Below are 22,293 nucleotides of genomic sequence, written 5' to 3'. Positions count from 1 at the left end.
AACTTGAAGGAAAGAACACAGTCCATTTTGACACCTTGGATATAGTGTAGGTCTAATCTGATTTATACCCTCAACCATAATACCAGATATGTTGACCTCCTCAGTTATTAGAATCAATGTAATATGACTCACAAAGTGATTTCGAAGGTGTTCTTTTTTCTAACGTGGCATTTACAATTAGCAAAAATATGAAAATTATAAGTGAAACCTGAACGTCAGTGACCACTTCTTTTCCTCTATCCTCCCATCTCAATCCTCTCTCCCTCGTCTATCTCATTCTATCCCTTCTTCAAATTCTCTGTCACAATGGTTCGGGCGACGCATCATGGCGAGCAGCGGCGGGAAGTGAAAAAGGAGCCGAAAGCGGTGGCACCCGGCGAAAGCGTCGTGGAGAGACCGACGACATCAGCCAACAGAAGAGGAGCTAGAATCTTCCACTCGCCCTTCTTCTTGGCACTTCCATTAGCGATTTGGCATCGGAGACACTGTCAACGAGCCATGCTGCGCCACTGCTTGCACACAGTTAGCACACAGATCAACCTCTGAGGCAAGTCTAGCCGGAGGAAGATCCAAGTGCGGAGCACGTCGGGGATGCCACCGCCACCGTGCGCGCTCCCCGTGCTCATTTGCCGCCATCAACTTGCTGGCTGCTACTGCCGCTACTCCGTTGCTCCAAGAAGAAGGCTGGGGAGAAAAAGAGAGTGGGGACAAAGAGGGGAAAAGAGAAAGAGAATGATATGTGAGCCCCACTTCATCATTTATTATTTTTCCAATGGCAGGTCTGCCATGTGGACGCCGCGTTAGGAAAAACCAAGCTAAAAACAGTTAAGGGAGTCATTTTACGTGATTTTAATACTTGGAGAAGTTATCATACCCGGTTTTATGATCGAGGGATGTGAATAAATCCGAACACTAGTTAAGGGACTCAAGGTGGACTTATTCCCTTGAGAAAAGTTGGACTTGAGTGTGCCAGCCTGCCAGGCCTACGAAAAGGACCGGCTGTTTGGGCTCGACTAGTATTGTGTTGGGCCAGGCCTAGATTGATACCGTCAGCGGTGAGATCACGGGATCCATCACTACCATCCTAATGATTGGATCCACGCGAATTTTGTACTCGTAGGAAAAAAAAGAAGTACAAAACGTATCATTACCGTGCTGGAAGCGAAAATCTTTTTAGTTTTCCTGCTCACTGTGGAGTGGACCTATGGCAGTTAGCGCCGGAAAAGGACAGTGATCCAAACAACATCCCCGCCGCTGCCGTCCGTCATCAGCTCATGCCCGGAAAAGTAGAGAGAGGGGATTGAAAAGATAGGTAAAACGAGGTAAGCCATTAGCGCATGATTAATTGAGTATTAACTATTTTAAATTTTAAAAATAGATTAGTATAATTTTTTAAAGCAACTTTTTTATAGAATTTTTTTTAAAAAACACACGGTTTAATAGTTTGAAAAACGTGCGCGCGGAAAACGAGTTACAATCTCCCCTCTCTTCTGTGAACGAACGCAGCCTAAGTTTACTCATAGTATAGTACTCCTATCTTTTTCTAATGGTGTGTTCGATACGTGTTGGAAACTTCTTCTCTCCCTAAAAAGGACAATTAGATTAATTAAGTACTATTTAGATAAAACTTAAAAGGTGAATTAAATATTCTTTTAAACAACTATTCTATAGAGGTTTATACAAGAAAATATGATTTAGCAGTTTGGAAACATACACATTAAAAACAAGGGATCAGTAGATTTTGGAAAGATTTTAAAACGAACTCAACAAACTTACTACATTCGTCCTACAATATATCAATTTAGAATTAGATGAAAACATATTTTAATCATATGTATTAAGACCATGATACTACTATGGCCCTGTTTAAATCCCACCCTAAAATTTTTTTTACCCTGTCATACCGAACGTTTGAACACATGCATGAAGTATTAAATATAGGCTAAAAATAAAACTAATTACACAGATTAACGAGATGGATCTTTTAAGCCTAATTGCTCCATGATTTGATAAATATGGTGCTACAGTAAACATTTGCTAAATACAGCCTTGAATCAACACCCCATGTATCTCCTATATGGTGAGACTGAAGGAGTACAATAATAAATAATAAACCGTAGATTAAACAATGGGACCGCCACCCTTTTGTTTTAGGCTTCCATCGGATGGCCTAATAAGCCAGCCAAATTTTGAATTTTCGAGCTTAATTTTGAGATATTTTTAACGTAGTTTCTTTTTCAACATTGGCTTTTAAGTCACAAAGAACACATTTATAAAAATTTTACCTACAAATTTATTTTTATTTTCTAATAAGTCGTTTTGTCTTATTAGGAAATATGCCAAACGACTGGGACCTTACTCTACTCGCCGTGGACCCACGGCAGTTGCTTGGTTATCTCCGGAAAAAGCCAGGGATCACAACAAGACCGATCCCCGTTCTGCGCACACCAAACCTGGCGGGCGCCACCACCTCTCGGCTGCCGTCCGTCCTCCGCTCGGCACGACGCGCGGCGAAAACGGCAAAAACCCCACTGGAAACCCCAACAACAAACCCAGTCAGTCGCCCACTGAAATGATCCGCGCGCTCCGTGCCACCTCCTCCCCCCGAACCCCAACCCCAACCCTCCCCACCTCCCGCCGCCCACGCCCGCCGCCTCCTCCTCCCGCCCCATCCGCTGCAGGTAACAACCTCCTCGATCCCCACACCATCCCGTGTCCTTCCTTATCTCGTTAGTGCCATCCTCTCATCGCCGCGGTTTCTTTCCCGTTGTTGTGAAAAGCAGGGGGACGACGGGGTTTGGGCTGCCACCTCCGTTGCCGCGCCACCCTCGCCGCCGCAACCAACGCGCCGATGGGGCAACTGCAGCAGCAGCACCAGGAGCAGCAGCTGAGGAAGGATCTGTACCCGCAAACCGAGCCCTACGATTTCGGGTTCCTCAAGGTCTCCGGCGTCCACACCATCTACTACGAGCAGTCCGGGAACCCCCAGGGCCATGTGAGTTTTTTTTTTATGTATATATGATCTGCTTGTGACCTTGTTGATCTTGATGATGTCGATCTCGATGTGGACGTGGTCGCCGTGCTGCTCAAAGTTTCTGGAGCTGACGGCGCTCGCGATGAGGAGAGGAAGGAGGAGAAGAATTTGATTCGCTCGTCCAATGGCTTGTGTGGGTCTTGTGTGCTTTCTTAGTGGAAGAACTGATTCCGTTTCAATTTTTTGCAGCCTGTTGTGTTCCTCCATGGCGGCCCTGGAGCTGGCACGTCGCCCGGGAATCGGAGGTTCTTTGATCCGGAGTTCTTCAGGATCGTTTTGTTCGATCAGGTTGGTTCCGTCCCTCTCATGTCGCTGTTTATACCGTTGTGATGGTGAGGTGACTTTTGTTTCTTGATTTCGCGTTGCCATTGTGTGCAGAGAGGTGCAGGCAGAAGCACTCCTCACGCGTGTTTGGAAGAGAACACTACCTGGGACTTGGTTGCTGACATCGAGAAGCTTAGAGAACATCTTGGCATCCCAGAGTGGCAGGCAATTCTAAATGCTCTTTCCTTAAGAATTTGCGTCTTACAGGCCTTTCAGTAGTGAAACCCATTATTTGTCAACATTTATAGGTGTTTGGTGGTTCATGGGGAAGCACCTTGGCTCTCGCGTACAGCGAGAGTCACCCTGATAAGGTGAGTGATCTATGGCCCTTTACATTTACCTGTGATGATGATACTTGTTGCAAGTAGGTGTGCAAGGGAGCTACATTTTAGATTCACACTAATACTTTCCTGGATGTTTGTTAGGTCACTGGCATTGTTCTAAGAGGCATTTTCTTGCTTAGGAAAAAGGAACTTGATTGGTTCTATGAGGGTGGTGCAGCAGCTATTTTCCCAGATGGTATGTGTGTCTTGTTTTGTGTAATGGTGTTTTTTTGTTAAACACTATGAACTCTTTCTTTTTACTGGTAACGAAGTTGCCAAAGTCATAGAGTTTTTGAGTAGGCAGTTTGTTATGTTTGCTTCGATCAATTCACTATCTTATGTGCTGATTGATTGCTGCAACTTTATACGGGCAGCATGGGAACCATTTAGAGATTTTATTCCTGAGGATGAAAGGAATTGTTTCATAGCTGCTTATAGCAAAAGGCTAACTTCCTCTGATGCTGATGTCCAGGTAGATTTATCTTTATTGCTTGGTACATTTGATCCATTCCTTTCTTTAGTTCTCTAGTTCCTCGGCTTTATATGTGATCGTACCCTCTACTGATATTTAGGCTGAAGCTGCTAAGAGATGGACAATGTGGGAGATGATGACTGCACATCTTATCCAAAATCATGAGAACATCAAGCGAGGGGAAGATGATAAGTTCTCATTGGTAAGCCCTTTTCTTCTTCATCATTTTTTACGTTGCTATGGGTTGACAAGCTTACATTAATTTCTTTAACATCTTCCTACATATGTAATGTACCTATATTTCTTTGAAAGTTTCTTTACATTAATTTCTTTAACATTTTTTTTATTTCTTTGAAAGCTTACATTATTGCTTTGTTTTTTTAATGTATTTTGAGCCTCCAACAAGATCCAAGTTGCTAATTGTTCCTCTTGGACGCTATTAGTTCCAATTAATATCCCCCATCCATCCCACTTGTTCAATTCCATTTTTAACAGCTATTTGGGGAAGTACTATGAATAAATCCTAAAAGTACATCTATTTAATACTCCCTCTGTCCCATAATATAAGGGATTTTGAGTTTTTACTTGCACTGTTTGATCACTCATCTTATTCAAAAAATTTTAGAATTTTTATTTATTTTTTTTGACTTACTTTATTATCCAAAGTACTTTAAACACAACTTTTCGTTTTTTATATTTGCACAAATTTTTTGAATAAAACAAGTGGTCAAACAGTACAAGCAAAAACTCAAAATCCCTTATATTATGGGACGGAGGGAGTAATAAAAGCAAGTTTCTAAAAAAATATCTAAGCAGGACGGAGGGAGCAGTGCCTTTGAGAGCTGTTAATTTACTTGTTTGATGTTACCTCCTAATTCCAAAAGGCCATCTCAATGATCATTGCACAATATCAGTATCAATCCGCTGCTGATATACTCATGACTGCTGCTGTTGACCATACACACTTATTTTCTCAGTATACCAAATCAGTGTGCCGTTTAGCTTCTGATTACACATCCCATCATATTTTCCTATTAGCCTGCTTTTATGTTGCTGAAATGCCTATGGTCTCAATATTTTGTATTTAATATCCTTATGTGTACTTTTAGAATGTGTGCCTTTTTCTGATATTTGGTGACACATGGTTTACTTTTGCCCAGGCATTCGCAAGGATTGAAAACCATTATTTTGTGAATAAGGGATTTTTACCCTCAGACTCGCATCTGTTAGACAATGTTGACAAGATTCGACACATTAAAGCTTTTATTGTACAGGTATGTCTGTCCTCAAGTTAAGTTTTGCCATGTTGCATGTTATGTCTGGGGGTGACTATGAGCACGTGTGCTCATGTAATATAACTAGCTGGGTGGCCCACGCAATTGCGCGGCTAGCACCTATATAAAATTTTATATATATATATATATATATTTATGATTTTACTTAAAGTTTATTAGTTATCTCGTTGTCTTAAGATTTTGAAAGAAAAAACCTTATTATTATCGTGTTTCTAATTTTATAGTTTTTAAAAGCCACACCAGTTGCTACCCCTCACTTCTGTTATATTATTCTTTATTTGTTTGCTCGATTTACCACTATTTTTATTCATTCTTCTTAGAACCTTTAAAAATTAGATCTAAAATTTTTTTAGAGTTTATTGTCCTGTTGGACTTCTTTTTTATAATTTTTAGAAGTCCCGTCAAACACTGCCATTATACTCATCTACAGCCGTCCACTGCATCTTGTCTTTATGTCATTGCTATTTTAAAAATCGAACATAATTATTGTTTAGGTTCATTTTTTTACTTTCTAGAAGTTCCTCCAAAATGTCAGTGACTTTGTCAATCTATTCCTCTACGGCTCGCTCGCTGCCGCCTTTCTTTATTGTCATTGAGATTTTAAAATCAAACATGATTATCATTGGGGTTTATTTTTTTACTTTTTAGAAGCCCGAACCTTTAAAAACTGGAGCTCATAGTTTTTAGAGTTGTCTCGTTGGGTTTCATAATTTTTATAATTTTTAGAAATCTCGTCAAACGCTGCCACTATACTCCTCTATGGCTTGTCCGCCGCATACTCTTTATTGTCATTGTGATTGTAAAAATTGAACATAATTATTGTTCGAATTCATTTTTTACTTTCTAGAAGACCCACCAACCATCGACGGCTTTGCTATTGTACTCCTATACGACCTACCCACTGCCTCTCATTTTTATTGTACTTGAGATTTTAAATCAAATATGATTATCGTTGGGGTTTATTTTTTTTACTTTCTAGAAGTCCCGCCAACCGTCTTGACCGATTGCTTCATGACCTGCCTGTTGTCCTTCCTTGTAATCTTCAACCGCCACCACTCTGCTCCTCTATGGGCATGTTACTTAATTAATCTCGTCATGTGCTTCAGATAGTATTTTCTTTCAATAATCTTTATTTTTTTATCACCAATTTTAGTTATTTATAAATTGTATTCCTAGTTGATATCTTATTTTTCTTTTTCTAATTTCAGAATTTATTTTTATTTTTCGTATAATGTTCTTTTGATTTTTTTTATTTTTTATTTTCAATTTCAGTTTTTTCAAAATTGTATTCCTAATTTAACTATCTTTTTAATTTGCCTAATTTTGGATTTTATTTTATTTTTTATTCCGAATTTCATCTATTTTTAAATTATTGTTTGGGTTTATTTTTACTTTCTAGAAGTCCTGCCAAACCGTCAGCAATTTTGCCATTGTACTCCTCTACGGCTCGCCCGCTGCCTCCCTTCTTTAATGTCATTGAGATTTTAAAATCGAACATGATTATCATTGTTTTTTTTTACTTTTTACAACTTCCGAACCTATAAAAATTGGACTTGTAGTTTCATTTTTTTTATATATAATTTTTAGAAGTCCCATCAAACGATGCCACTATGCCCCTCTACAGCCCGTCTACCGCCTACTCTTTATTATCATTGTGATTCTAAAAATTGAACAGAACTATCATTAGAATTCTTTTTTATTTTCTAGAAGTCCCGTCAACCGTCGGCGGCTCTGCAACTATACTCTTATACACCCCGCCCGTTGCTTCTCCTTTTTATTGTTATTGAGATTTGAAAAATCAAATGATTATCAATGGGGTTTATTTTTTTTTTTACTTTCTAGAAGTCCCGGCAACCGCCTTACTTGTTTGCTTCACGGCCTGGCTGACATCCCTCCTTTTAATTGTCATTAGGATTCTATTTAGTGTTTTATTAACAATTTTTATATGTCGTATCAACCGTCACCACTCTACTCCTTTATAGGCCTGTTACTTAATTTATCTCGTCATGTGTTTTAGATGGTCTTTTCTTTCAATAGTCTTTATTTTTAACACAAATTTTAGTTATTTATAAATTGTATTCCTAATTGAAATCTTATTTTTTATTTATCTAATTTCAGAATTTATTTTTTTTAAAAAAAATAGTTAACGCCGTATTGTGTTATTTTAATGTTTTTATTTTTTATTTTCAATTCGGTTGTTCTAAAATTGTATTCTGAACTCTCTTTTAATTTTTCTAATTTTGGATATTATTTTATTTTTATTCTAAATTTTAATTAATCTCGTATTGGGTTCGATTCTTCTTCCAATATTGCTTATTTTTAATTCCGAATTTCAGATAATTTTAAATTATATTCCTACTTGAACTATTCTTTTATTTTATTTTGCTAATTTCGGATTTATTTTTATTTTTATTCCGAATTTTAATTAATCTCGTATTGGGTTCTTATATGGACTCTCTTTTAATATTCCTTATTTTAATTTCGAATTTCAGCTATTTTTAAATTGTATACCTACTTGGACTCTTCTTTCCTTTTCTAATTTTGGATTTTATTTTATTTTTATTTTGAATTTTGATTAATCTCGTATTGGGTTCTTATATGGAAACTTCTTTCAATATTGCTTATTTTTAATTCCGAATTTCAGCTATTTTTAAATTGTATTTCTACTTGAACTCTCCTTTCTTTTTCTAATTTTGGATTTTATTTTATTTTTATTTCGAATTTTGATTAATCTTATATTGGGTTCTTATATGGAAATTTCTTTCATTATTGCTTATTTTTAATTCCGAGTTTCAGCTATTTTTAAATTGTATTTCTACTTGGACTCTCCTTTTCTTTTTTAATTTTGGATTTTATTTTATTTTTATTTCGAATTTTGATTAATCTCGTGTTGGGTTCTTATGTGGAAACTTCTTTCAATATTGCTTATTTTTAATTCCGAATTTCTCCTATTTTTAAATTGTATTTCTACGTGAACTCTTTTTTTCTTTTTTTTCTTTTTCTCTGATTAATGTGAGAATTTCTAGCCTCCAGCGAACGTGGTGCCTTCTTTTAAAGCTGTTTTAATAATATAATAGATTGTAGCAAACATGATCGAATTCTCATGTTGGAGATTAGCTGTAGCTCCTCTGATTTGATGTTGATTGTCGTGTCCAAATGTTTGATCTAGCATGTAGATGTAGGATGCCAAGAAGACATGGATTTTGTGTGCTGTAATGCAATGCATAATGACAATGGAACTGTAAAGTGGCATTATTCATAATTGTTCCCTCGACTGGCAAATTAGGCCTTGATGCTTTTTATAGCTACTACTCCTACTGTAAAGTGGAGTATTTTGTAAGTTTTGTGCAAAGAGTTATACAGGTGAGATGATACTATTGTAGTACCTGATAGTGATCGGTGTTTTTATGTTGCAGGGCCGGTATGATGTTTGCTGTCCTATGATGTCTGCCTGGGATCTTCATAAAGCATGGCCTGAAGCAGAATTTAAGGTAAATGATTCTTTTCATGTAAATGATTGCCAAAATAACTGTGTCAAATAGGAGTACAGTAATCTGCTCATTTAGGTTGCCTTCTCATTTTTTTTGGCAATGAGCAACGGTTATTTTGGCAAATTACCGTATACCTTAAATTTATATACCCTGATCTACTGACTTCGCTAGATAAAATGCATTTCGAATGATTTCTGTGTAGATAGAATGTGCTTACTGCCGACTGCAATATTGTTCATGCGTATTTGATTGAGTCAATAATTAATCTCTTCTACCGTATACAGATGGTTCCAGATGCAGGACACTCCGCTAACGAGGTTGGTGTTGCTGCCGAACTGGTATCCGCCAACGAGAAGCTCAAAAGCATGTTTACAAAATGAAGCAGGTGCTCTGATTTCAAAGGGTTTCATCGCATAGCTGATGCAGAAATCCAGAAGCGTTTTCTCTGGTTTCATTAGTGTTGCCAGAAATACAGAATAAACAGCTCGTAGTTTGAACAGCCTTGTGGGCACTGTGGTGTGTCAAACGATGTCATTATAATCTCAATCATAGTTTCTGGCCTTGTTTTGAAAAAGGTTATAAGCGTTTCTCGTTTTTAAACTGACCAAAAAAATGATATCTGCCATTGTGCAAGAAACAAGAAGAAAAGGCGACTCGATGCACAAAAGTATGTAGCAGAATTTTATATTTATAACATACACCAGTAGCAGAGCATACTACAACATAGCCTGCATTGTTGTATTTAGTTGTTCCACAAACCACAACCTTCTTACATAATAATATTAATGATACAAACACCTGATATGAAGTCAGTCTATGAGCCTGATGCTCTAGTTCTAGATGTAGTAATTCAAACACACGAAAGAGCTTAGTAGTAGTAAATGGAAGCAGCAGAACAGTCAGCAAATTCACTTGCCATTACACAACGCTTACACACCTTCAAGAATTCAGACAGGTCCTAAACAACACATGCACTGCCACACATCAAGTTCCTGCAGTAAAAAAAAAAAAAACAGTTACATCAGCCATTGCATAATTCATACTATTTCATTCACAAAGTAGAAAATGATGCGCACTCATGTTTACTAGGCACAAACATTATAATAGCTAGTCCATGATCACAACTCACAAGATCCAACCATGTAATTCTAAGGCTTTTGAGGTGTGCTCTTACTTTAACGAGCAGCCGGTGCTTCGCCTTGTCTTCTTCCTTGCCATCGTCGTCTCCCCCCTTCTCCGAGGAGGCTGAAGGACCACCTTGATGGCAGTATCAAACACGGCCTTGATGTTCTACCATGGCCAACAACATTATCAGCTCAACATAAATGGTTCATTAAAGCAACAGTCTGTCCAACTTGAATTGCTACAGTATATATATAGCAAGGAACTCTTCAAACTATGACAAAGAACTAATCGATTGAATCCATTGTTTGCAGTTTTGTACCTGTTGTGTTTTCGAACTGCATTCGATGTAAGCCGCGGCGCCTATCTGCTTTCTAAGTTCTTCACCCTGAACATAAACTTATACGGTCATCGAATTCGCCAATAAATGTGTTTTCATGCTGAACAGAAGATTCGGTAAATAAAAGAACAAACCTGTGCAGTCGTAATTGCGGAAGCAGCAGGATGGTCCGCAAGGTAAGATCTGTGGTCACGTAGATCTGAACAATTGGAAGCAAGCACGGTTAAAACCTAAGAGCATTGAAACAAGCCTGCAAAAGGAAGTGGCACTGAGCTTTGTTGAGTTAATGTTGCATCCGGTACAAACCTAACTTGGTCCCAACAAGAACAATTGGAACATTCGGTGCGAACCGGCGAAGCTCCGGCATCCACTGCATGATCAGAAACAGAAAAAGATAACATTAGCTCAGAATATTCCAGTGAAAATCATATGCACATATAGTATATATCTGTAAAGAAGAAAAATGTGAAGAATATTGGTCAAAGGTGGTCTAAAAATGTCATTGTCACAAGGAAAGGTAAAGTTCTTGGTACAGTATCTGTGGTCACTATCCTCATGTTGTCAGATGTTCAGACATTTTGAGTCCAAACTGAACTAAATGGAGTATAGTACCTACCTTCTTGAGAACATTCTCATAGCTTGCTCTGCTGATCAGTGAGAATGCCAGCACAAATATATCCGCTCCCCTGTAGCTCAGTGGCCTCAGCCTGCTGTAATCCTCTTGTCCTGGATGAATCAACCAAAAGAACACACAAGAGGTTCAGAGATTGGACAGTTGCAGGGATAAAAAAAAAGGAAAATCTCAGCAGAAGAGAGTAGAGCAATGGAAGAATCAGTTTTACCAGCAGTGTCCCATAATCCCAAGTTGACGATGTTCCCATCCACTGAAACATTAGCACTGAAGTTGTCGAACACGGTGGGGATGTAATCCTGCATAGCCAAGAAACAGCATCACAAACGCTACCAAGAAATGCACACAAACACTGAACATTGCAAGACTAGTACAGGCGTACATCTTCTCTCTCTCTCTCTCTCTCTCTCTCTCTCTCTGATTACAAACAAAGAGGAGCAAAACCATGGACAGCAGCAAGAACAACGGCGAGAGAGGGGAGAACATACGGTGGGGAACTTGTTGCTGGTGTAGCAGATGAGCATGCAGGTCTTGCCGACGGCGCCGTCGCCGACGGTGACGCACTTGATGAACTTGGTGGCGCCGCTCATCTCGCCTACTAGGACTAGGACTACCTCCTCTCTCACGGTCGCCACCGGCGAACAGAGACAAGCAGCTACAGTAGATTTGTCTTCTCCGAGAAGGCAAAGCAAAGCAGGAGAGGCAGGGACGGGGGCAAGCTGCTTTGTAATTAAAAGACGTGGGTTCGGCGAGATGAGGGGGGGTGTTGCGGGGTGTAAATGCCGGTGGTCTACTGACACCGCCCTGACTGCCTGGCTTGCTTAACTGCTCGTACGCTGGGCGCCCTCGCCGACGCGAGTGTGTGCCACTGTCAGGGTGGCATGGCATGGCGCGTCGACCGACGGCCTCTTGCCGACGACGGAACGAGGCTGGCCAATGGCCATGCTCGATCTACATCAACTCCTATAATTCTCGTCGTGCTATTTATTCAATCAATCACATTCTATTTAAATTTCTACACATTCTATTCTCGTCAATCTCCCACTTTCATTTAAATGATGGGCACTATAGTCTTGCTTTATCAAATTAGGAGTGCATTATGGTGGTATTTGAATCTACTGAAAATAAAGATGAAGATGGAGATTAAGTGTTTCACGTAAAACGAAGTGATAATTGAGTTTTAATTATTACAAACTTGGAAAATAGATTAATTTGATATTTTAGAACAACTCTCGTATAGAAAGTTTTTACACGAAACATACCGTTTAGCAATTTGAAAAGTGTGCCACTTTAACCCAAAATTTAACCAAGCCTTTTGAGGACATTCGAACGGGGCCTATCTTGATTTTTGTAGCATTTTTTCAAACTCCTAAATAATACTATGTTTCGTACAAAACTTTAAAATATAAAAGATACTAAATTTGTTTCAAGTTTATAATAATTGAAAAATCTTATTAATCATGCGCCGGTGACTTTCTTGTTTTGTTTTTTCATACCTAATTTTAATCTTTATCTATCTCAAATGGCACGTCCTGATGGTACTGCAATGCAATGCGGTAGGATACAACACGGTACCGGTACGTACGTACATACGTACGCGTTGCCGCGTTGAACGCTCAAACCTACTGGAATAGAAGAAGCCAATTCTGAAATTTTTCAAACGAATTCTGTACAAAAACATGACGTTTATTACCGGAGTAGCAGTACATTGCATGTACAACACGAGCTCAATTTCATACTACTACAAAAGCACCGGGAAAACGGAAAGAAACCCGTATTTCAAATCGAAGCAAAAGCAAGCAAAACAAAACACACACATTATTTGGGTGGTGGGTCCCGCGGCGCGGGGGCAGGGGGATCCTGTCTTTGGCTTTGATTAAACCATCCGCGATTAGATTAATCACGCCGTGTTAACGCTGCTGGCCACAGTGACACTGATCAAATCAAATCAAAATCAAAGCACTGGACCATCCTCCGATGCCGCTTTCCTCTTCTTTTTTTCGTCGAAACTTTTAGATATTCTCCATTCTTTTCTCGAAAGGAAGAGGAAAAGAAAAAAAAGAAGTTCAAACTTTGGTCGCAGCTACTGCTGTTTGACGAGCGTTTGATTTGAAAAGGGTGCCGGGCGCGCGCCCCGAGTAGCCGTTCCGGGGGGGTGCGGTTTCCGAGGCACGTTTGGTCGTCTCGGACGTCCAATCTTCCACGCACCCTGAGTGGAGAGTGGTGGTGACATTCCAATTCTGCCCCTCCCGTTCACTGACAGTGCAAGGTCTTGTCGTGCGGGACCCACCGGGAGCTAGTTGGGAGAAGGAAGGAATAAATTTGGTAACGGCCGGCCAGCCAGCCCAGCAGCCATTGGGAGCAAAATTTGGATTTTGATTGAAATTGAAAATGATGTGACTGAAAAGTTATGTGTGTATAATAGGTTGATATGATAGAAAAAGACTGAAGTTTGGATCCAAACTTTAGATCTAAACACAGCCTTTATTTCGGGAAAAGAAAATTTTTGAATGTCATATTGAACGTTTGTTTGGATATCGTAAAGGGTTTTTCGGACACGAATGAAAAAACTACTACATCCTTTCTAAAATAAGTGTAACCGTGGATAACCGTGCTCAACGTTTGATCGTCTGTCTTATTTGAAAAATCTGTGAAAAAATTAAAAATATTTAGTCACACATAAAGTACTATTCATGTTTTATCATCTAATAGCAATAAAAATACTAATCATAATTTTTTTCAAATAAGACGAACGGTTAAATGTTGAATGTGAATAGTGTAAAACTGCACTTATTTTGGGACAGAGGGAGTAATTTCATAACGTGCCTGGAAATCGCGAGATAAATTTATTAAGCCTAATTAATTTGTCATTAATATATGTGGGTTACCGTATCACTTATGGCTAATCATGGACTAATTAGACTCTAAAGATTCGTCTCGCAATTTTCATGCAATCTGTACAATTAGTTTTTTTTATCTATATTTAATACTCTATGCATGTGTCCAAAAGATGTGATGTTCTTGGGAAAAAAAATTGGGAACTAAACAAGGCCTAAGGGCCTTTGAATCGTAGGGTCGAAAAAAAATTAGAGAAATAGGAAAAACATATAATTCTGATATGAATCGAAGTTTAAAACAGATGATTGCAAAATACAGGAAAAACACAGGAATTGTCGTTTGATTGAAGCACAGGAAAACGCAGGAATCGAATGAGAGAGATATACTCAAAGGAAATTTTCCAAGAGGTTAAAGCTCTTGCCAAATTTCCTTCAAAATCCACATGCTATGTGTCATTGCATAGGAATTTCATAGGATTTAAAAAGCTTCAACCTTTTTAATTAAAGGGCCAAATAGAAAAATTTTCTATAGGATTGAAATCCTATGAAATTCCTATATAAATTCTTTGATTCAAAAGGTCACTAAGAGTTGAAATTCTGTGTACTGGTAGCACGCATTTTCGAACTTTTAAATTGTTTCTTTTGTGTGAAAACTTTTGCTACGGAAGTTGCTCTATGTTAGCTTTCGAGCGGCAGTGGCAGCGTGGAGGGAGAGTTAAAATTTCATATTAATCTAGTTTTTAAGTTTATAATAATTAAAACTTAATTAATTATACGTCAGTATCTTCGTTCTGCGTAACACTTAATTTTCATCTCCATTTACAGGAGAAAGGAACACTTTCGATTTATAAATTTTATCAAATTTTAAAATTGATATGAGTGTTGGTATTGATGGCTAATTATTTTCAGTAATGAATTATGTATCTATAGATAGATATATATATAGATAGCGAGTAACCCGTGGTGATTTCATTAATTAATCTTAGAATATGATGACCCAATCTTTTTGAGAGGTGCTTGGAGTAGGGTACGCATGTACTCCACTCCTATGTCTTTACAGGCGGGTGCGCGCGCTCTAAGGATGTGTTGTACTTTTTACCGTGTCTCTAAGTATACACTGTTGTACTCTAAAAAAGGTTTTTTTCCAAATCTCCTGCTAAATTTTGATTGCTATTTTTAAAAATATTTAAAATTCTACATTCTGGCATGATTTTTTTATGGCTTAAAGCAATATTCTAAACATCATTTTTTTTAAAAAAATATATTATACGGTTTAATTCTCCTACAAATGCAGGCATTTGTACTGCCCAAGACGCCAAATTGTGCAAAACAGGCCTGGGCCTCCTGGCACAGATTTTTGCTGGGTTAAGTTGGCCTTCTAGGCTTTCGGCGCAGTTGCATGAACAATTTCCTCCACGAGAAACGTGATGATTTATTAATGTATAATTAATTAAGTATTAGTTAAAGATAATTAAAAAGATGGATTAATATAATTAAGTACTACCTCCGTTTCAGGTTGCAATGCTAGAAAGTCTTATAACTTGAAACGGAGGAAGTATTAGTTTGTAGCTTTCATATTTTTTTCGCAAAAATATACCATTAGTAATTCGAAAAGAGTGCACGCGAAAAATGAGAAAATTGAGTTGTCAAAGTGAAGAAAAAAACTCAGCCTAATACTATCACCGATCAAGATCATGATTCGTCGCCCAAAATGCACAAGCCTACTCTATATATTCCAAAATAAACAAAGCACAGTGTGATATAAAGATGTTCAGATTTATAATAATATAATATATTGTATTTTAGACTAGATTTATCTATTTATTTTGATAGTGGGGAAGTACCTTCCTGCACGACACTGCAGCAGAGGGTCCCGATAACGATGACCCCACCTGCCAGTCAAAGTAGGTTGCTTGCATTCCACCACGTCAACCTCCATGGGAGCTTTTGAGGCAAACCTTTGCCTTCCGTTCGACGCGACACGCGAGTCATTGCTGCCGCCATCTCCCCTCCCAATGACAGGTCGGCCCCACCACGCAGCCCCCACCACCGTCGTCTCGCCACGCCGCGCCGCGCCGCGTCCCGCGGTGCGCGCCTAAAATGCTTGTCGCTTCGCGCCACGGCGCTCACCCACGCCGCCGCCGCGCCGGAGGGAACGGCGTCGCCGACGAGCTCGCGTTGCCACTCGCGGGCGGCCTCGCGCTACTCCTCGCCTTCGTCACCGCCGCAGCCGTGCTCTCCGGTGGCGACCGCCGCGAGGAAGGCGATCGCCGCCGGCCGGACCTGCCAGGCGGCGCGGCGGGCCCGCGAGTCGCCATCTTCTCGGCGCCGCTGCCTCCGCCCGACGGCTCGCCGGCGCGGCAGGAGCTGGCGGTGCGGTCCTGGCTGGCGCTTCCGGGGAACGTCAGCGTCGTGCTCCTCGCCGCCCACCCGTCGGCTCACGCGCTCGCCGGGAGGCTCGGCGGCCGTGTCACCGTCGACGCCGCCATAGATATCTCGTAAGCATTCACCGATCTCTGAACCGTACAGAGAATCGTTGTCTCGAACTTAGTGTCATTCCGTTTCTTGGTTCAGGTTCACCGGGACACCATTCTTCCACTCCATTGTTGCAAGAGCTCAAGCTGCTGATTCCGACATCTGCGTTCTCGTCGACGCCGAGATCATCCTGCTCCCGGAAACCATCACATTGCTGAAACATTTCAGCAGAAGCGATCTCGATTGGTTCGTTTTTTCAGCGTCACGCAACATTTCTGCTTTCCCCTATCATCTCGTTGACAATGGGACGCAATGGGCGGATGAACATGGCAAACAAGTCAGCTTCAAGAAGGTATCTTTACGTGTAACCATGGCGATCAATCACAGATTCAGATAGATTCATAAATTCTCATTTAATCTAGTTGCTGAGCAGATGTTCTTCCATTTCATCCATTAGTTGCAGGAGAATCAGTCTGACAAGTGGGCAGGACATGGCAGTGACAGGGGGCTCATTGTGGCATGGAACAATCCAAGCACTCGTATGGTTGCAGGAGTAATGCCTTCTTTTCTGAATGGAAGAGGAGTACACAATTGGTGGCTGATTCATGAGGTTCTCTCATCTGAAACTAGACTTGTGTTTGATGCAAGCAATCATGTTCTTGGATTATATCCTGAAAATTTCAGCGAAAAGCGCGGCACGAGCACTAGCAGAAATGTTAGTAACCCTGATGGATCCTGGGAGTATGATGTCAATCGACATCTAGCTGCAGTTTATGGATCGTATTGCTATGAATTGCCAAGAAGAAACTCCCCCATGGTGTATAAAGTGGTGAAGCAGTTTGAAGATTATATGTTTAGTAAAAATGAAGGGCCAAACTTGTCAAATTCTGTCATAAACAAAGAACAAAATGTACATCCAGAGGGAGGTAGCCTGTGTGAAAAGGAGATCAGCTACTCATCAGCAGTTAATTTGCCACATTCTTTAGAAATGCTCCTTGAACTTGTTGCTGACAAGAACAGGTCCGTTGTTCTTGCTGTGGCTGGTGCAAGTTACAGGGACATGCTCATGAGCTGGGTGTGCCGCTTGCGCCGTCTCCGGGTTACGAATTTTGTAGTCTGTGCTCTAGATCAGGAGACATATGAGTTTTCTGTTTTGCAGGTAAAAGACCTATCACATGCTATTCATGTCTGATATGTAAACATCCATATCATACTCAAATGTTTAGTTCCCAAATATAGGGTATGCCGGTTTCCAGAGATACATTATCACCAAATAATGTCAGCTTTGATGACTGCCACTTTGGAACCCAGTGTTTTCAGCAAGTGACCAAAGTCAAATCAAGGATTGTTCTGAAGATTTTAAGACTGGGATACAATGTACTATTGAGTGATGTCGATGTGTATTGGTTCCATAATCCAGTGTCGTTCCTGCACTCTCTTGGCCCCGGCACATTTGCAGCACAATCAGATGAATTCAATCAAACTGGTAAATTATACAAATTTCTCTACTGTTCAATTTAGTCTCCCATTTGTTAGATTTTCCTGATAATGTACTCCTTGCTCGTAACATAATCAGAACTCTTTCTCATTTTTTACAGGACCCATAAACATGCCACGCCGGCTGAATTCAGGTTTCTACTACGCGCGATCAGACGACGCCACCATCACCGCAATGGAGATGATAGTAAAACATGCAACAAATTCAGGGCTATCCGAGCAACCGAGTTTCTACGACATCTTGTGCGGGAAAGATGGCGCGAACCGCATCGGCGACGACAGATGCCTGGAGCCCAGCACGAACCTCACCGTCGTGTTCTTGAGCCGGGACATGTTCCCCAATGGAGCTTACGGTGGCCTCTGGGAGAAGAAGCATGGTGTGAGCTCAGCTTGCAGGGAGCTTGGGTGTGTGATCATACACAACAACTGGGTGAATGGGAGGAGGAAGAAGCTGCATCGCCAGATGGCCTCTGGGCTCTGGGACTATGATCCAGGCTCTAGGCTTTGCCTGCAGAATTGGAGCAATGCAAGTAGATTCAGCGTTCAAACTGATGATCCCGTTTCATATGATTCATGACATGTTCAACATTCCATAATGAAATTTCTGCAATTTCGGGAATTTCGATACCCATTACAATATCCTGTCAACCGAAATTTCGGCAATTTCCGAGATTTCGTTTCTATGGTGCCCAAAAATGATTTTTGATTTCCGAGATGTAGAAGCTTTTTGGTGACTGACGAAAGCTGCACCGATCTTCTGTTTACGATTGTTTTACAATCAAACGTTCCTCTCCTACTGTTTATTAATAACGGCTGCAGATTCTGATCCCACTCAAAAATGCATTCCTCTTCTACATCATACGAAGGTTCATATGCTTCTGTAATACAGTGGCGATTCTGAAACTGAAAACGTTCAGGAATTGCTTCTTTGTTGATTTTTCTACCATTTATTTTGGCACAGTTTATATGCCTGCAAAATTAGACGAACAAGCATAATCTGTATCTGTATCTTTGTTTATTTTTTTTTATTTTTCTCCCATTTATTCGGCATTCGATTTGCCTGTAGAATCCGACGAACAATCAGAATCCGAAACCGTATCGTTCTCGGACATGTCAAGCTTTTCCCGCTCAAACTCAAACTCGGACTCCGACGGGCGTCCGTTAATAGCAACCACGCATGGAAGACGTAGCAACGTAGCATGCTCGGCGGTGGATTCAACCTGCGCCTCGTGCCCTCGTTTCCACCGGAAGTCGAAGCTCCAATGGCGGCAGCGGCGGCGATGGCGGCGGTAGCCATGTCAGGCTCCATGGAGGCTTCTCCGGCGGCCGCGGTGGTGCCCTGCCGGCGAGACATGAAGCGGCGGTTACAGGAGGAGATTGACGCGGTGCGTGGCCTCCTCGGCAAGGCGGAGGCGTTGGTGGCCGTGGCGAGCGAGGACGTCAATGGCGGCACGGCGGCGTCGGCGTCGGCGGTGGCGAAGCGCTCCCCACGACGAGTCCGGTCGCCTCCTCGCCGTGGTAGGAGCGATCGCGAGGAGCTCGATCGAGCGAGGGATCGTCGCCATGGTGGCAGGAGCGATCGCGAGGTGTTCGATCGAGGGAGGGATCGCCGCCATGGCGGCAGGAGCGATCGCGATCGCGAGGTGTTCGATCGGGCGAGGGATCGCCGCCATGGCCGGAGCGACCGCGAGGAGCTCGATCGAGAGAGGGATCGCCGCCGCAGCCGCAGCCGCCGCAGCCATCGCGAGGAGCTCGATCGAGAGAGGGATCGCCGCCGCCGCCGGAGCAGCGATCGCGAGGTGTTCGATCGAGCGAGGAAGATTCCTCGCCGGCGGCCGCACGAGGCGGAGTCCGAACCGCGCAAGATCGAGGCCGCAGCGGGCGCGCCGCCGCAATGCCAGGCCAAAGACGGCGAGATCGCGCCGGCGATGGACGCGTCGCCGTCGCTCTGCGAGCGGGAGGAGGGCGAGATCGCCGACGATCATGGCGCGGCCATGGACATCGAGATGGACATCCCCCGCGGCGGCGCCATCTCTCCTCTAGTGGTGAACAAGGCTCAGTCCTCACCGCTCGCCAAGAACGACGACGACGACGAGCTCGTCGACATCTCCGGCGAAGCCTCCCCCGTCGCAATCGAGAACTTCCCGGAAGCCACTAAATCGAGCATCAGTCCGAGCAGCGATGAACCCTCACTGGGAAACTACTCCGGCGACGACGACGACGACGACGACGACGGCGACGACGGTGAGAGCAGCAAGAAACCGGACACGACATGTCTTCCCACCGAAGCCGCGGCGACGGCGACGACGCCATTGGTGGCGGCGGCAGCATCACCTCCAGCCACACAGACGAGCCAGCTGATCGCCATAGCCAAGGAGAAGCAGAGGCTCCGGCGAGAGGTCGAGAGGAGGGCGGCGCGGGAGGCGCTGGAGGCGATGGCGAGGGCGGCGCGGCCGATCCGCGACGACATCGCCGCCACGGACATGATGCAGCTCGGGCTCTTCGAGACGCAGTACATCGTCAGCACCGAGAAATCCCAGGATAGCCTGCGCCGCGGCAGCGGCGGCCTGCTTCAGCAGCTCGGCTTCTTCCTCAAACCAGAGTATTCATGAGAGCATCGAGCAGAGCAAGTAGTTCTAGGCTTCTAGCCTCTAGCTGGGCAATTACACAGTTTTTCAACCTCCACCCATCTAGAGACATTTAGTTTATCATTCATGGTGAGAAAATTAAAGAGGGTGCTCCGGGGTATCCATGGGTCTTGTGAGTGGGACTCTAGTCCCCCTGCACCCATGTTGGATCCACCCCTGGCTAAGAGGAATGTAGGTATGTGTTCTTGTGAAATTGGGATGGAATGATGGATCATGATCATGATCTAAGTGTGTTCTTCGATTCTTTCACTTGCTCTCAGGATTGCAAGCCTTGATTTGAGCAAGCTGTGTCAATGCGATGTAAATTAAACCATTGATTAGTTTGCACTTGCACCCAGTTTGTGCTGGCAATAGCTCTACTAGATGTTACTGTATTTGTTTCTGATGCTGTGATATGAAGTTATGAATTGTATTAAACAATCATTTCGCCTTATTTCAATTAGGCTTCTGTATATGCACGAGAATTTGGGATTCGGAAAAAACAAATTCACCTCAGAAACCACACAATTAGAACGGAAACAATTTTCTTTTAAAAAAATAAAACATTTGGTTTGCAGGCTTGCAGCTCATTCCAGAAAGATAACTAACATGGTATACAATAGTATTCCAGTGCTAATCAAGATCAAAGTCATACTCATTAGAATTGTCTACATGAAACGCTGGAATCTAAAACAGGGTAATAGTAGCATTCTTAACAGTACAGAGGTTTCTGACACCAGAAATTTGCTAGTTATTCAGCTTCGCGAATTGTGGAGAAGGGATAAATAAGCCTACCATATCTCATTTCATCTTTGCTTCTGTAAACAGAACATGCTTGTTTACACGTGGATCATACTTCCTAAATTCAAGCTTCTCTGTGATCCTCCGAGGGTTCTTGCGCTTGACATAGAAAAATCCAGTTCCAGCTGCTGAAACAAGCCTGATAAAAATCGATGCACGCTTTGCCTTCCCCATCTAGTGGTTATGAAGCCAAAGAAAGAAACTGAAAATTGGATAAACATAAACATCAGTAGGGAATATTTAACCAACCAAAGTAGTCACAACAAAAAGAGCAACAAACATAGAGCAAAAGTCAGACAGCCAACATTTCTCACTTAATTATATGATCTCTTGTGGAACTACAGATTCAAGACTTAGCAGTATGTTTTAACCTGGGGAAAAAGTACATAAAAGGATCAAAGGAAACCAACACAGTTCGGACTACTTTGAAGAAAATAGGCCAGATTCAGCTAATGTGAATAATCTCAGACCCGTGGTGTTTCCAGTAGCTACATCATAATGGCACAAATCATGCTGAATACAGTAAGCTTAGTAAAAAACCGAAAGCCTTCTGATTTTAGGTGTCCGACGGGATCTTACAAGCTATGGTAAGAACCAGAAATGGAACTGAAATATAATCCAAGGCAGGATTGTCTAGCTTGACCCTGCTCACGTGCTCTTAAGGTGAAGTCGAAATAGAACAGGGCACATAGCAATAGCAACAACAGTAGTGCTCGAATAGCGTATTATTCAGCCCAGTGCAGATCATACACAACCAGAAGATTTAAAATTGAACTCCAAAAACTTCTACGCACAATACTTCACGAGACATGACTCATGGTCCAAAACTAATGAACAGCCAATTCAGTTCACATAGTCCACTTGATCTAGAACTACAAGGGTAATAAGATTTCCACAAGGCAGTGAAGATAATGTCCAGCTAATGTAGCAGCATATGCATCACAAGTTTAGTTATACAAAATCCATATCATGAGACATTGAAGCTGAAACTTTTTTTCTCAAACAAATTCTTCTTCATTCGTGT

The 22,293-nt window shown here is 41.8% G+C and overlaps 4 protein-coding genes across 5 annotated transcripts; 3 read left to right on the top strand and 1 right to left on the bottom strand.

Annotated features, from left to right (window-relative positions):
• Positions 1-2,480: 2,480 nt before the first annotated feature.
• Positions 2,481-9,513, top strand: LOC127773993 (proline iminopeptidase). 2 transcript variants are annotated; one of them, XM_052300252.1, is made up of 11 exons: positions 2,481-2,681; positions 2,784-2,995; positions 3,224-3,322; positions 3,413-3,523; positions 3,607-3,669; positions 3,784-3,877; positions 4,056-4,153; positions 4,254-4,355; positions 5,314-5,427; positions 8,865-8,939; positions 9,224-9,513. In XM_052300252.1, the coding sequence occupies exons 1-11, from the start codon at positions 2,573-2,575 to the stop codon at positions 9,317-9,319; spliced, it is 1,173 nt and encodes a 390-aa protein (XP_052156212.1). In that variant the 5' UTR covers positions 2,481-2,572; the 3' UTR covers positions 9,320-9,513. The 2 variants fall into 2 exon arrangements, with proteins under 2 accessions (XP_052156212.1, XP_052156213.1); XM_052300253.1 differs by lacking the exon at positions 2,481-2,681 and having other exon boundaries at positions 2,723-2,995.
• Positions 9,514-9,653: 140 nt separating this feature from the next.
• Positions 9,654-11,914, bottom strand: LOC127773994 (rac-like GTP-binding protein 2). Its single transcript, XM_052300254.1, has 8 exons — positions 11,521-11,914; positions 11,244-11,331; positions 11,018-11,127; positions 10,708-10,771; positions 10,536-10,600; positions 10,384-10,449; positions 10,114-10,229; positions 9,654-9,931 (listed from the first exon to the last, which is right to left on the bottom strand). Exons 1-8 carry the CDS (start codon positions 11,620-11,622, stop codon positions 9,898-9,900), a joined length of 645 nt encoding a protein of 214 aa, XP_052156214.1. The 5' UTR covers positions 11,623-11,914; the 3' UTR covers positions 9,654-9,897.
• A 4,055-nt stretch (positions 11,915-15,969) lies between these two features.
• LOC127773991 (beta-arabinofuranosyltransferase RAY1) lies at positions 15,970-18,523 on the top strand. Its single transcript, XM_052300250.1, has 5 exons — positions 15,970-16,367; positions 16,444-16,696; positions 16,802-17,503; positions 17,584-17,830; positions 17,943-18,523. Exons 1-5 carry the CDS (start codon positions 15,970-15,972, stop codon positions 18,416-18,418), a joined length of 2,076 nt encoding a protein of 691 aa, XP_052156210.1. The 3' UTR covers positions 18,419-18,523.
• A 517-nt stretch (positions 18,524-19,040) lies between these two features.
• LOC127773992 (uncharacterized) lies at positions 19,041-20,453 on the top strand. Its single transcript, XM_052300251.1, has 2 exons — positions 19,041-19,484; positions 19,641-20,453. Exons 1-2 carry the CDS (start codon positions 19,041-19,043, stop codon positions 20,451-20,453), a joined length of 1,257 nt encoding a protein of 418 aa, XP_052156211.1.
• The last annotated feature ends 1,840 nt before the right edge of the window (positions 20,454-22,293 follow it).

Source organism: Oryza glaberrima, chromosome 5 (assembly GCF_000147395.1).
Source record: "Oryza glaberrima chromosome 5, OglaRS2, whole genome shotgun sequence".
NCBI classification, from domain to species: Eukaryota; Viridiplantae; Streptophyta; class Magnoliopsida; order Poales; family Poaceae; genus Oryza; species Oryza glaberrima.
Note: the sequence above shows the minus strand (reverse complement) of the source record. Positions and strands in the feature narration are given on the sequence as shown.

What these genes read in the sequence shown, in the direction of transcription:
- LOC127773994 (XM_052300254.1), bottom strand. Translation starts at nt 11,622, where the DNA reads ATGAGCGGCGCCACCAAGTTCATCAAGTGCGTCACCGTCGGCGACGGC. An exon ending in CCAGCAACAAGTTCCCCACC is followed by an intron (nt 11,332 to 11,520) that starts GTATGTTCTCCC and finishes TTGGCTATGCAG; the next exon opens with GATTACATCCCCACCGTGTT. An exon ending in GGGATTATGGGACACTGCTG is followed by an intron (nt 11,128 to 11,243) that starts GTAAAACTGATT and finishes TGATTCATCCAG; the next exon opens with GACAAGAGGATTACAGCAGG.
- LOC127773992 (XM_052300251.1), top strand. Translation starts at nt 19,041, where the DNA reads ATGCTCGGCGGTGGATTCAACCTGCGCCTCGTGCCCTCGTTTCCACCG. An exon ending in GGAGCGATCGCGATCGCGAG is followed by an intron (nt 19,485 to 19,640) that starts GTGTTCGATCGG and finishes AGCGATCGCGAG; the next exon opens with GTGTTCGATCGAGCGAGGAA.
- LOC127773993 (XM_052300252.1), top strand. Translation starts at nt 2,573, where the DNA reads ATGATCCGCGCGCTCCGTGCCACCTCCTCCCCCCGAACCCCAACCCCA. An exon ending in TTGGCATCCCAGAGTGGCAG is followed by an intron (nt 3,524 to 3,606) that starts GCAATTCTAAAT and finishes CAACATTTATAG; the next exon opens with GTGTTTGGTGGTTCATGGGG. An exon ending in AGCAGCTATTTTCCCAGATG is followed by an intron (nt 3,878 to 4,055) that starts GTATGTGTGTCT and finishes TTATACGGGCAG; the next exon opens with CATGGGAACCATTTAGAGAT.
- LOC127773991 (XM_052300250.1), top strand. Translation starts at nt 15,970, where the DNA reads ATGCTTGTCGCTTCGCGCCACGGCGCTCACCCACGCCGCCGCCGCGCC. An exon ending in AACAAGTCAGCTTCAAGAAG is followed by an intron (nt 16,697 to 16,801) that starts GTATCTTTACGT and finishes TTCATCCATTAG; the next exon opens with TTGCAGGAGAATCAGTCTGA. An exon ending in AGATGAATTCAATCAAACTG is followed by an intron (nt 17,831 to 17,942) that starts GTAAATTATACA and finishes CATTTTTTACAG; the next exon opens with GACCCATAAACATGCCACGC.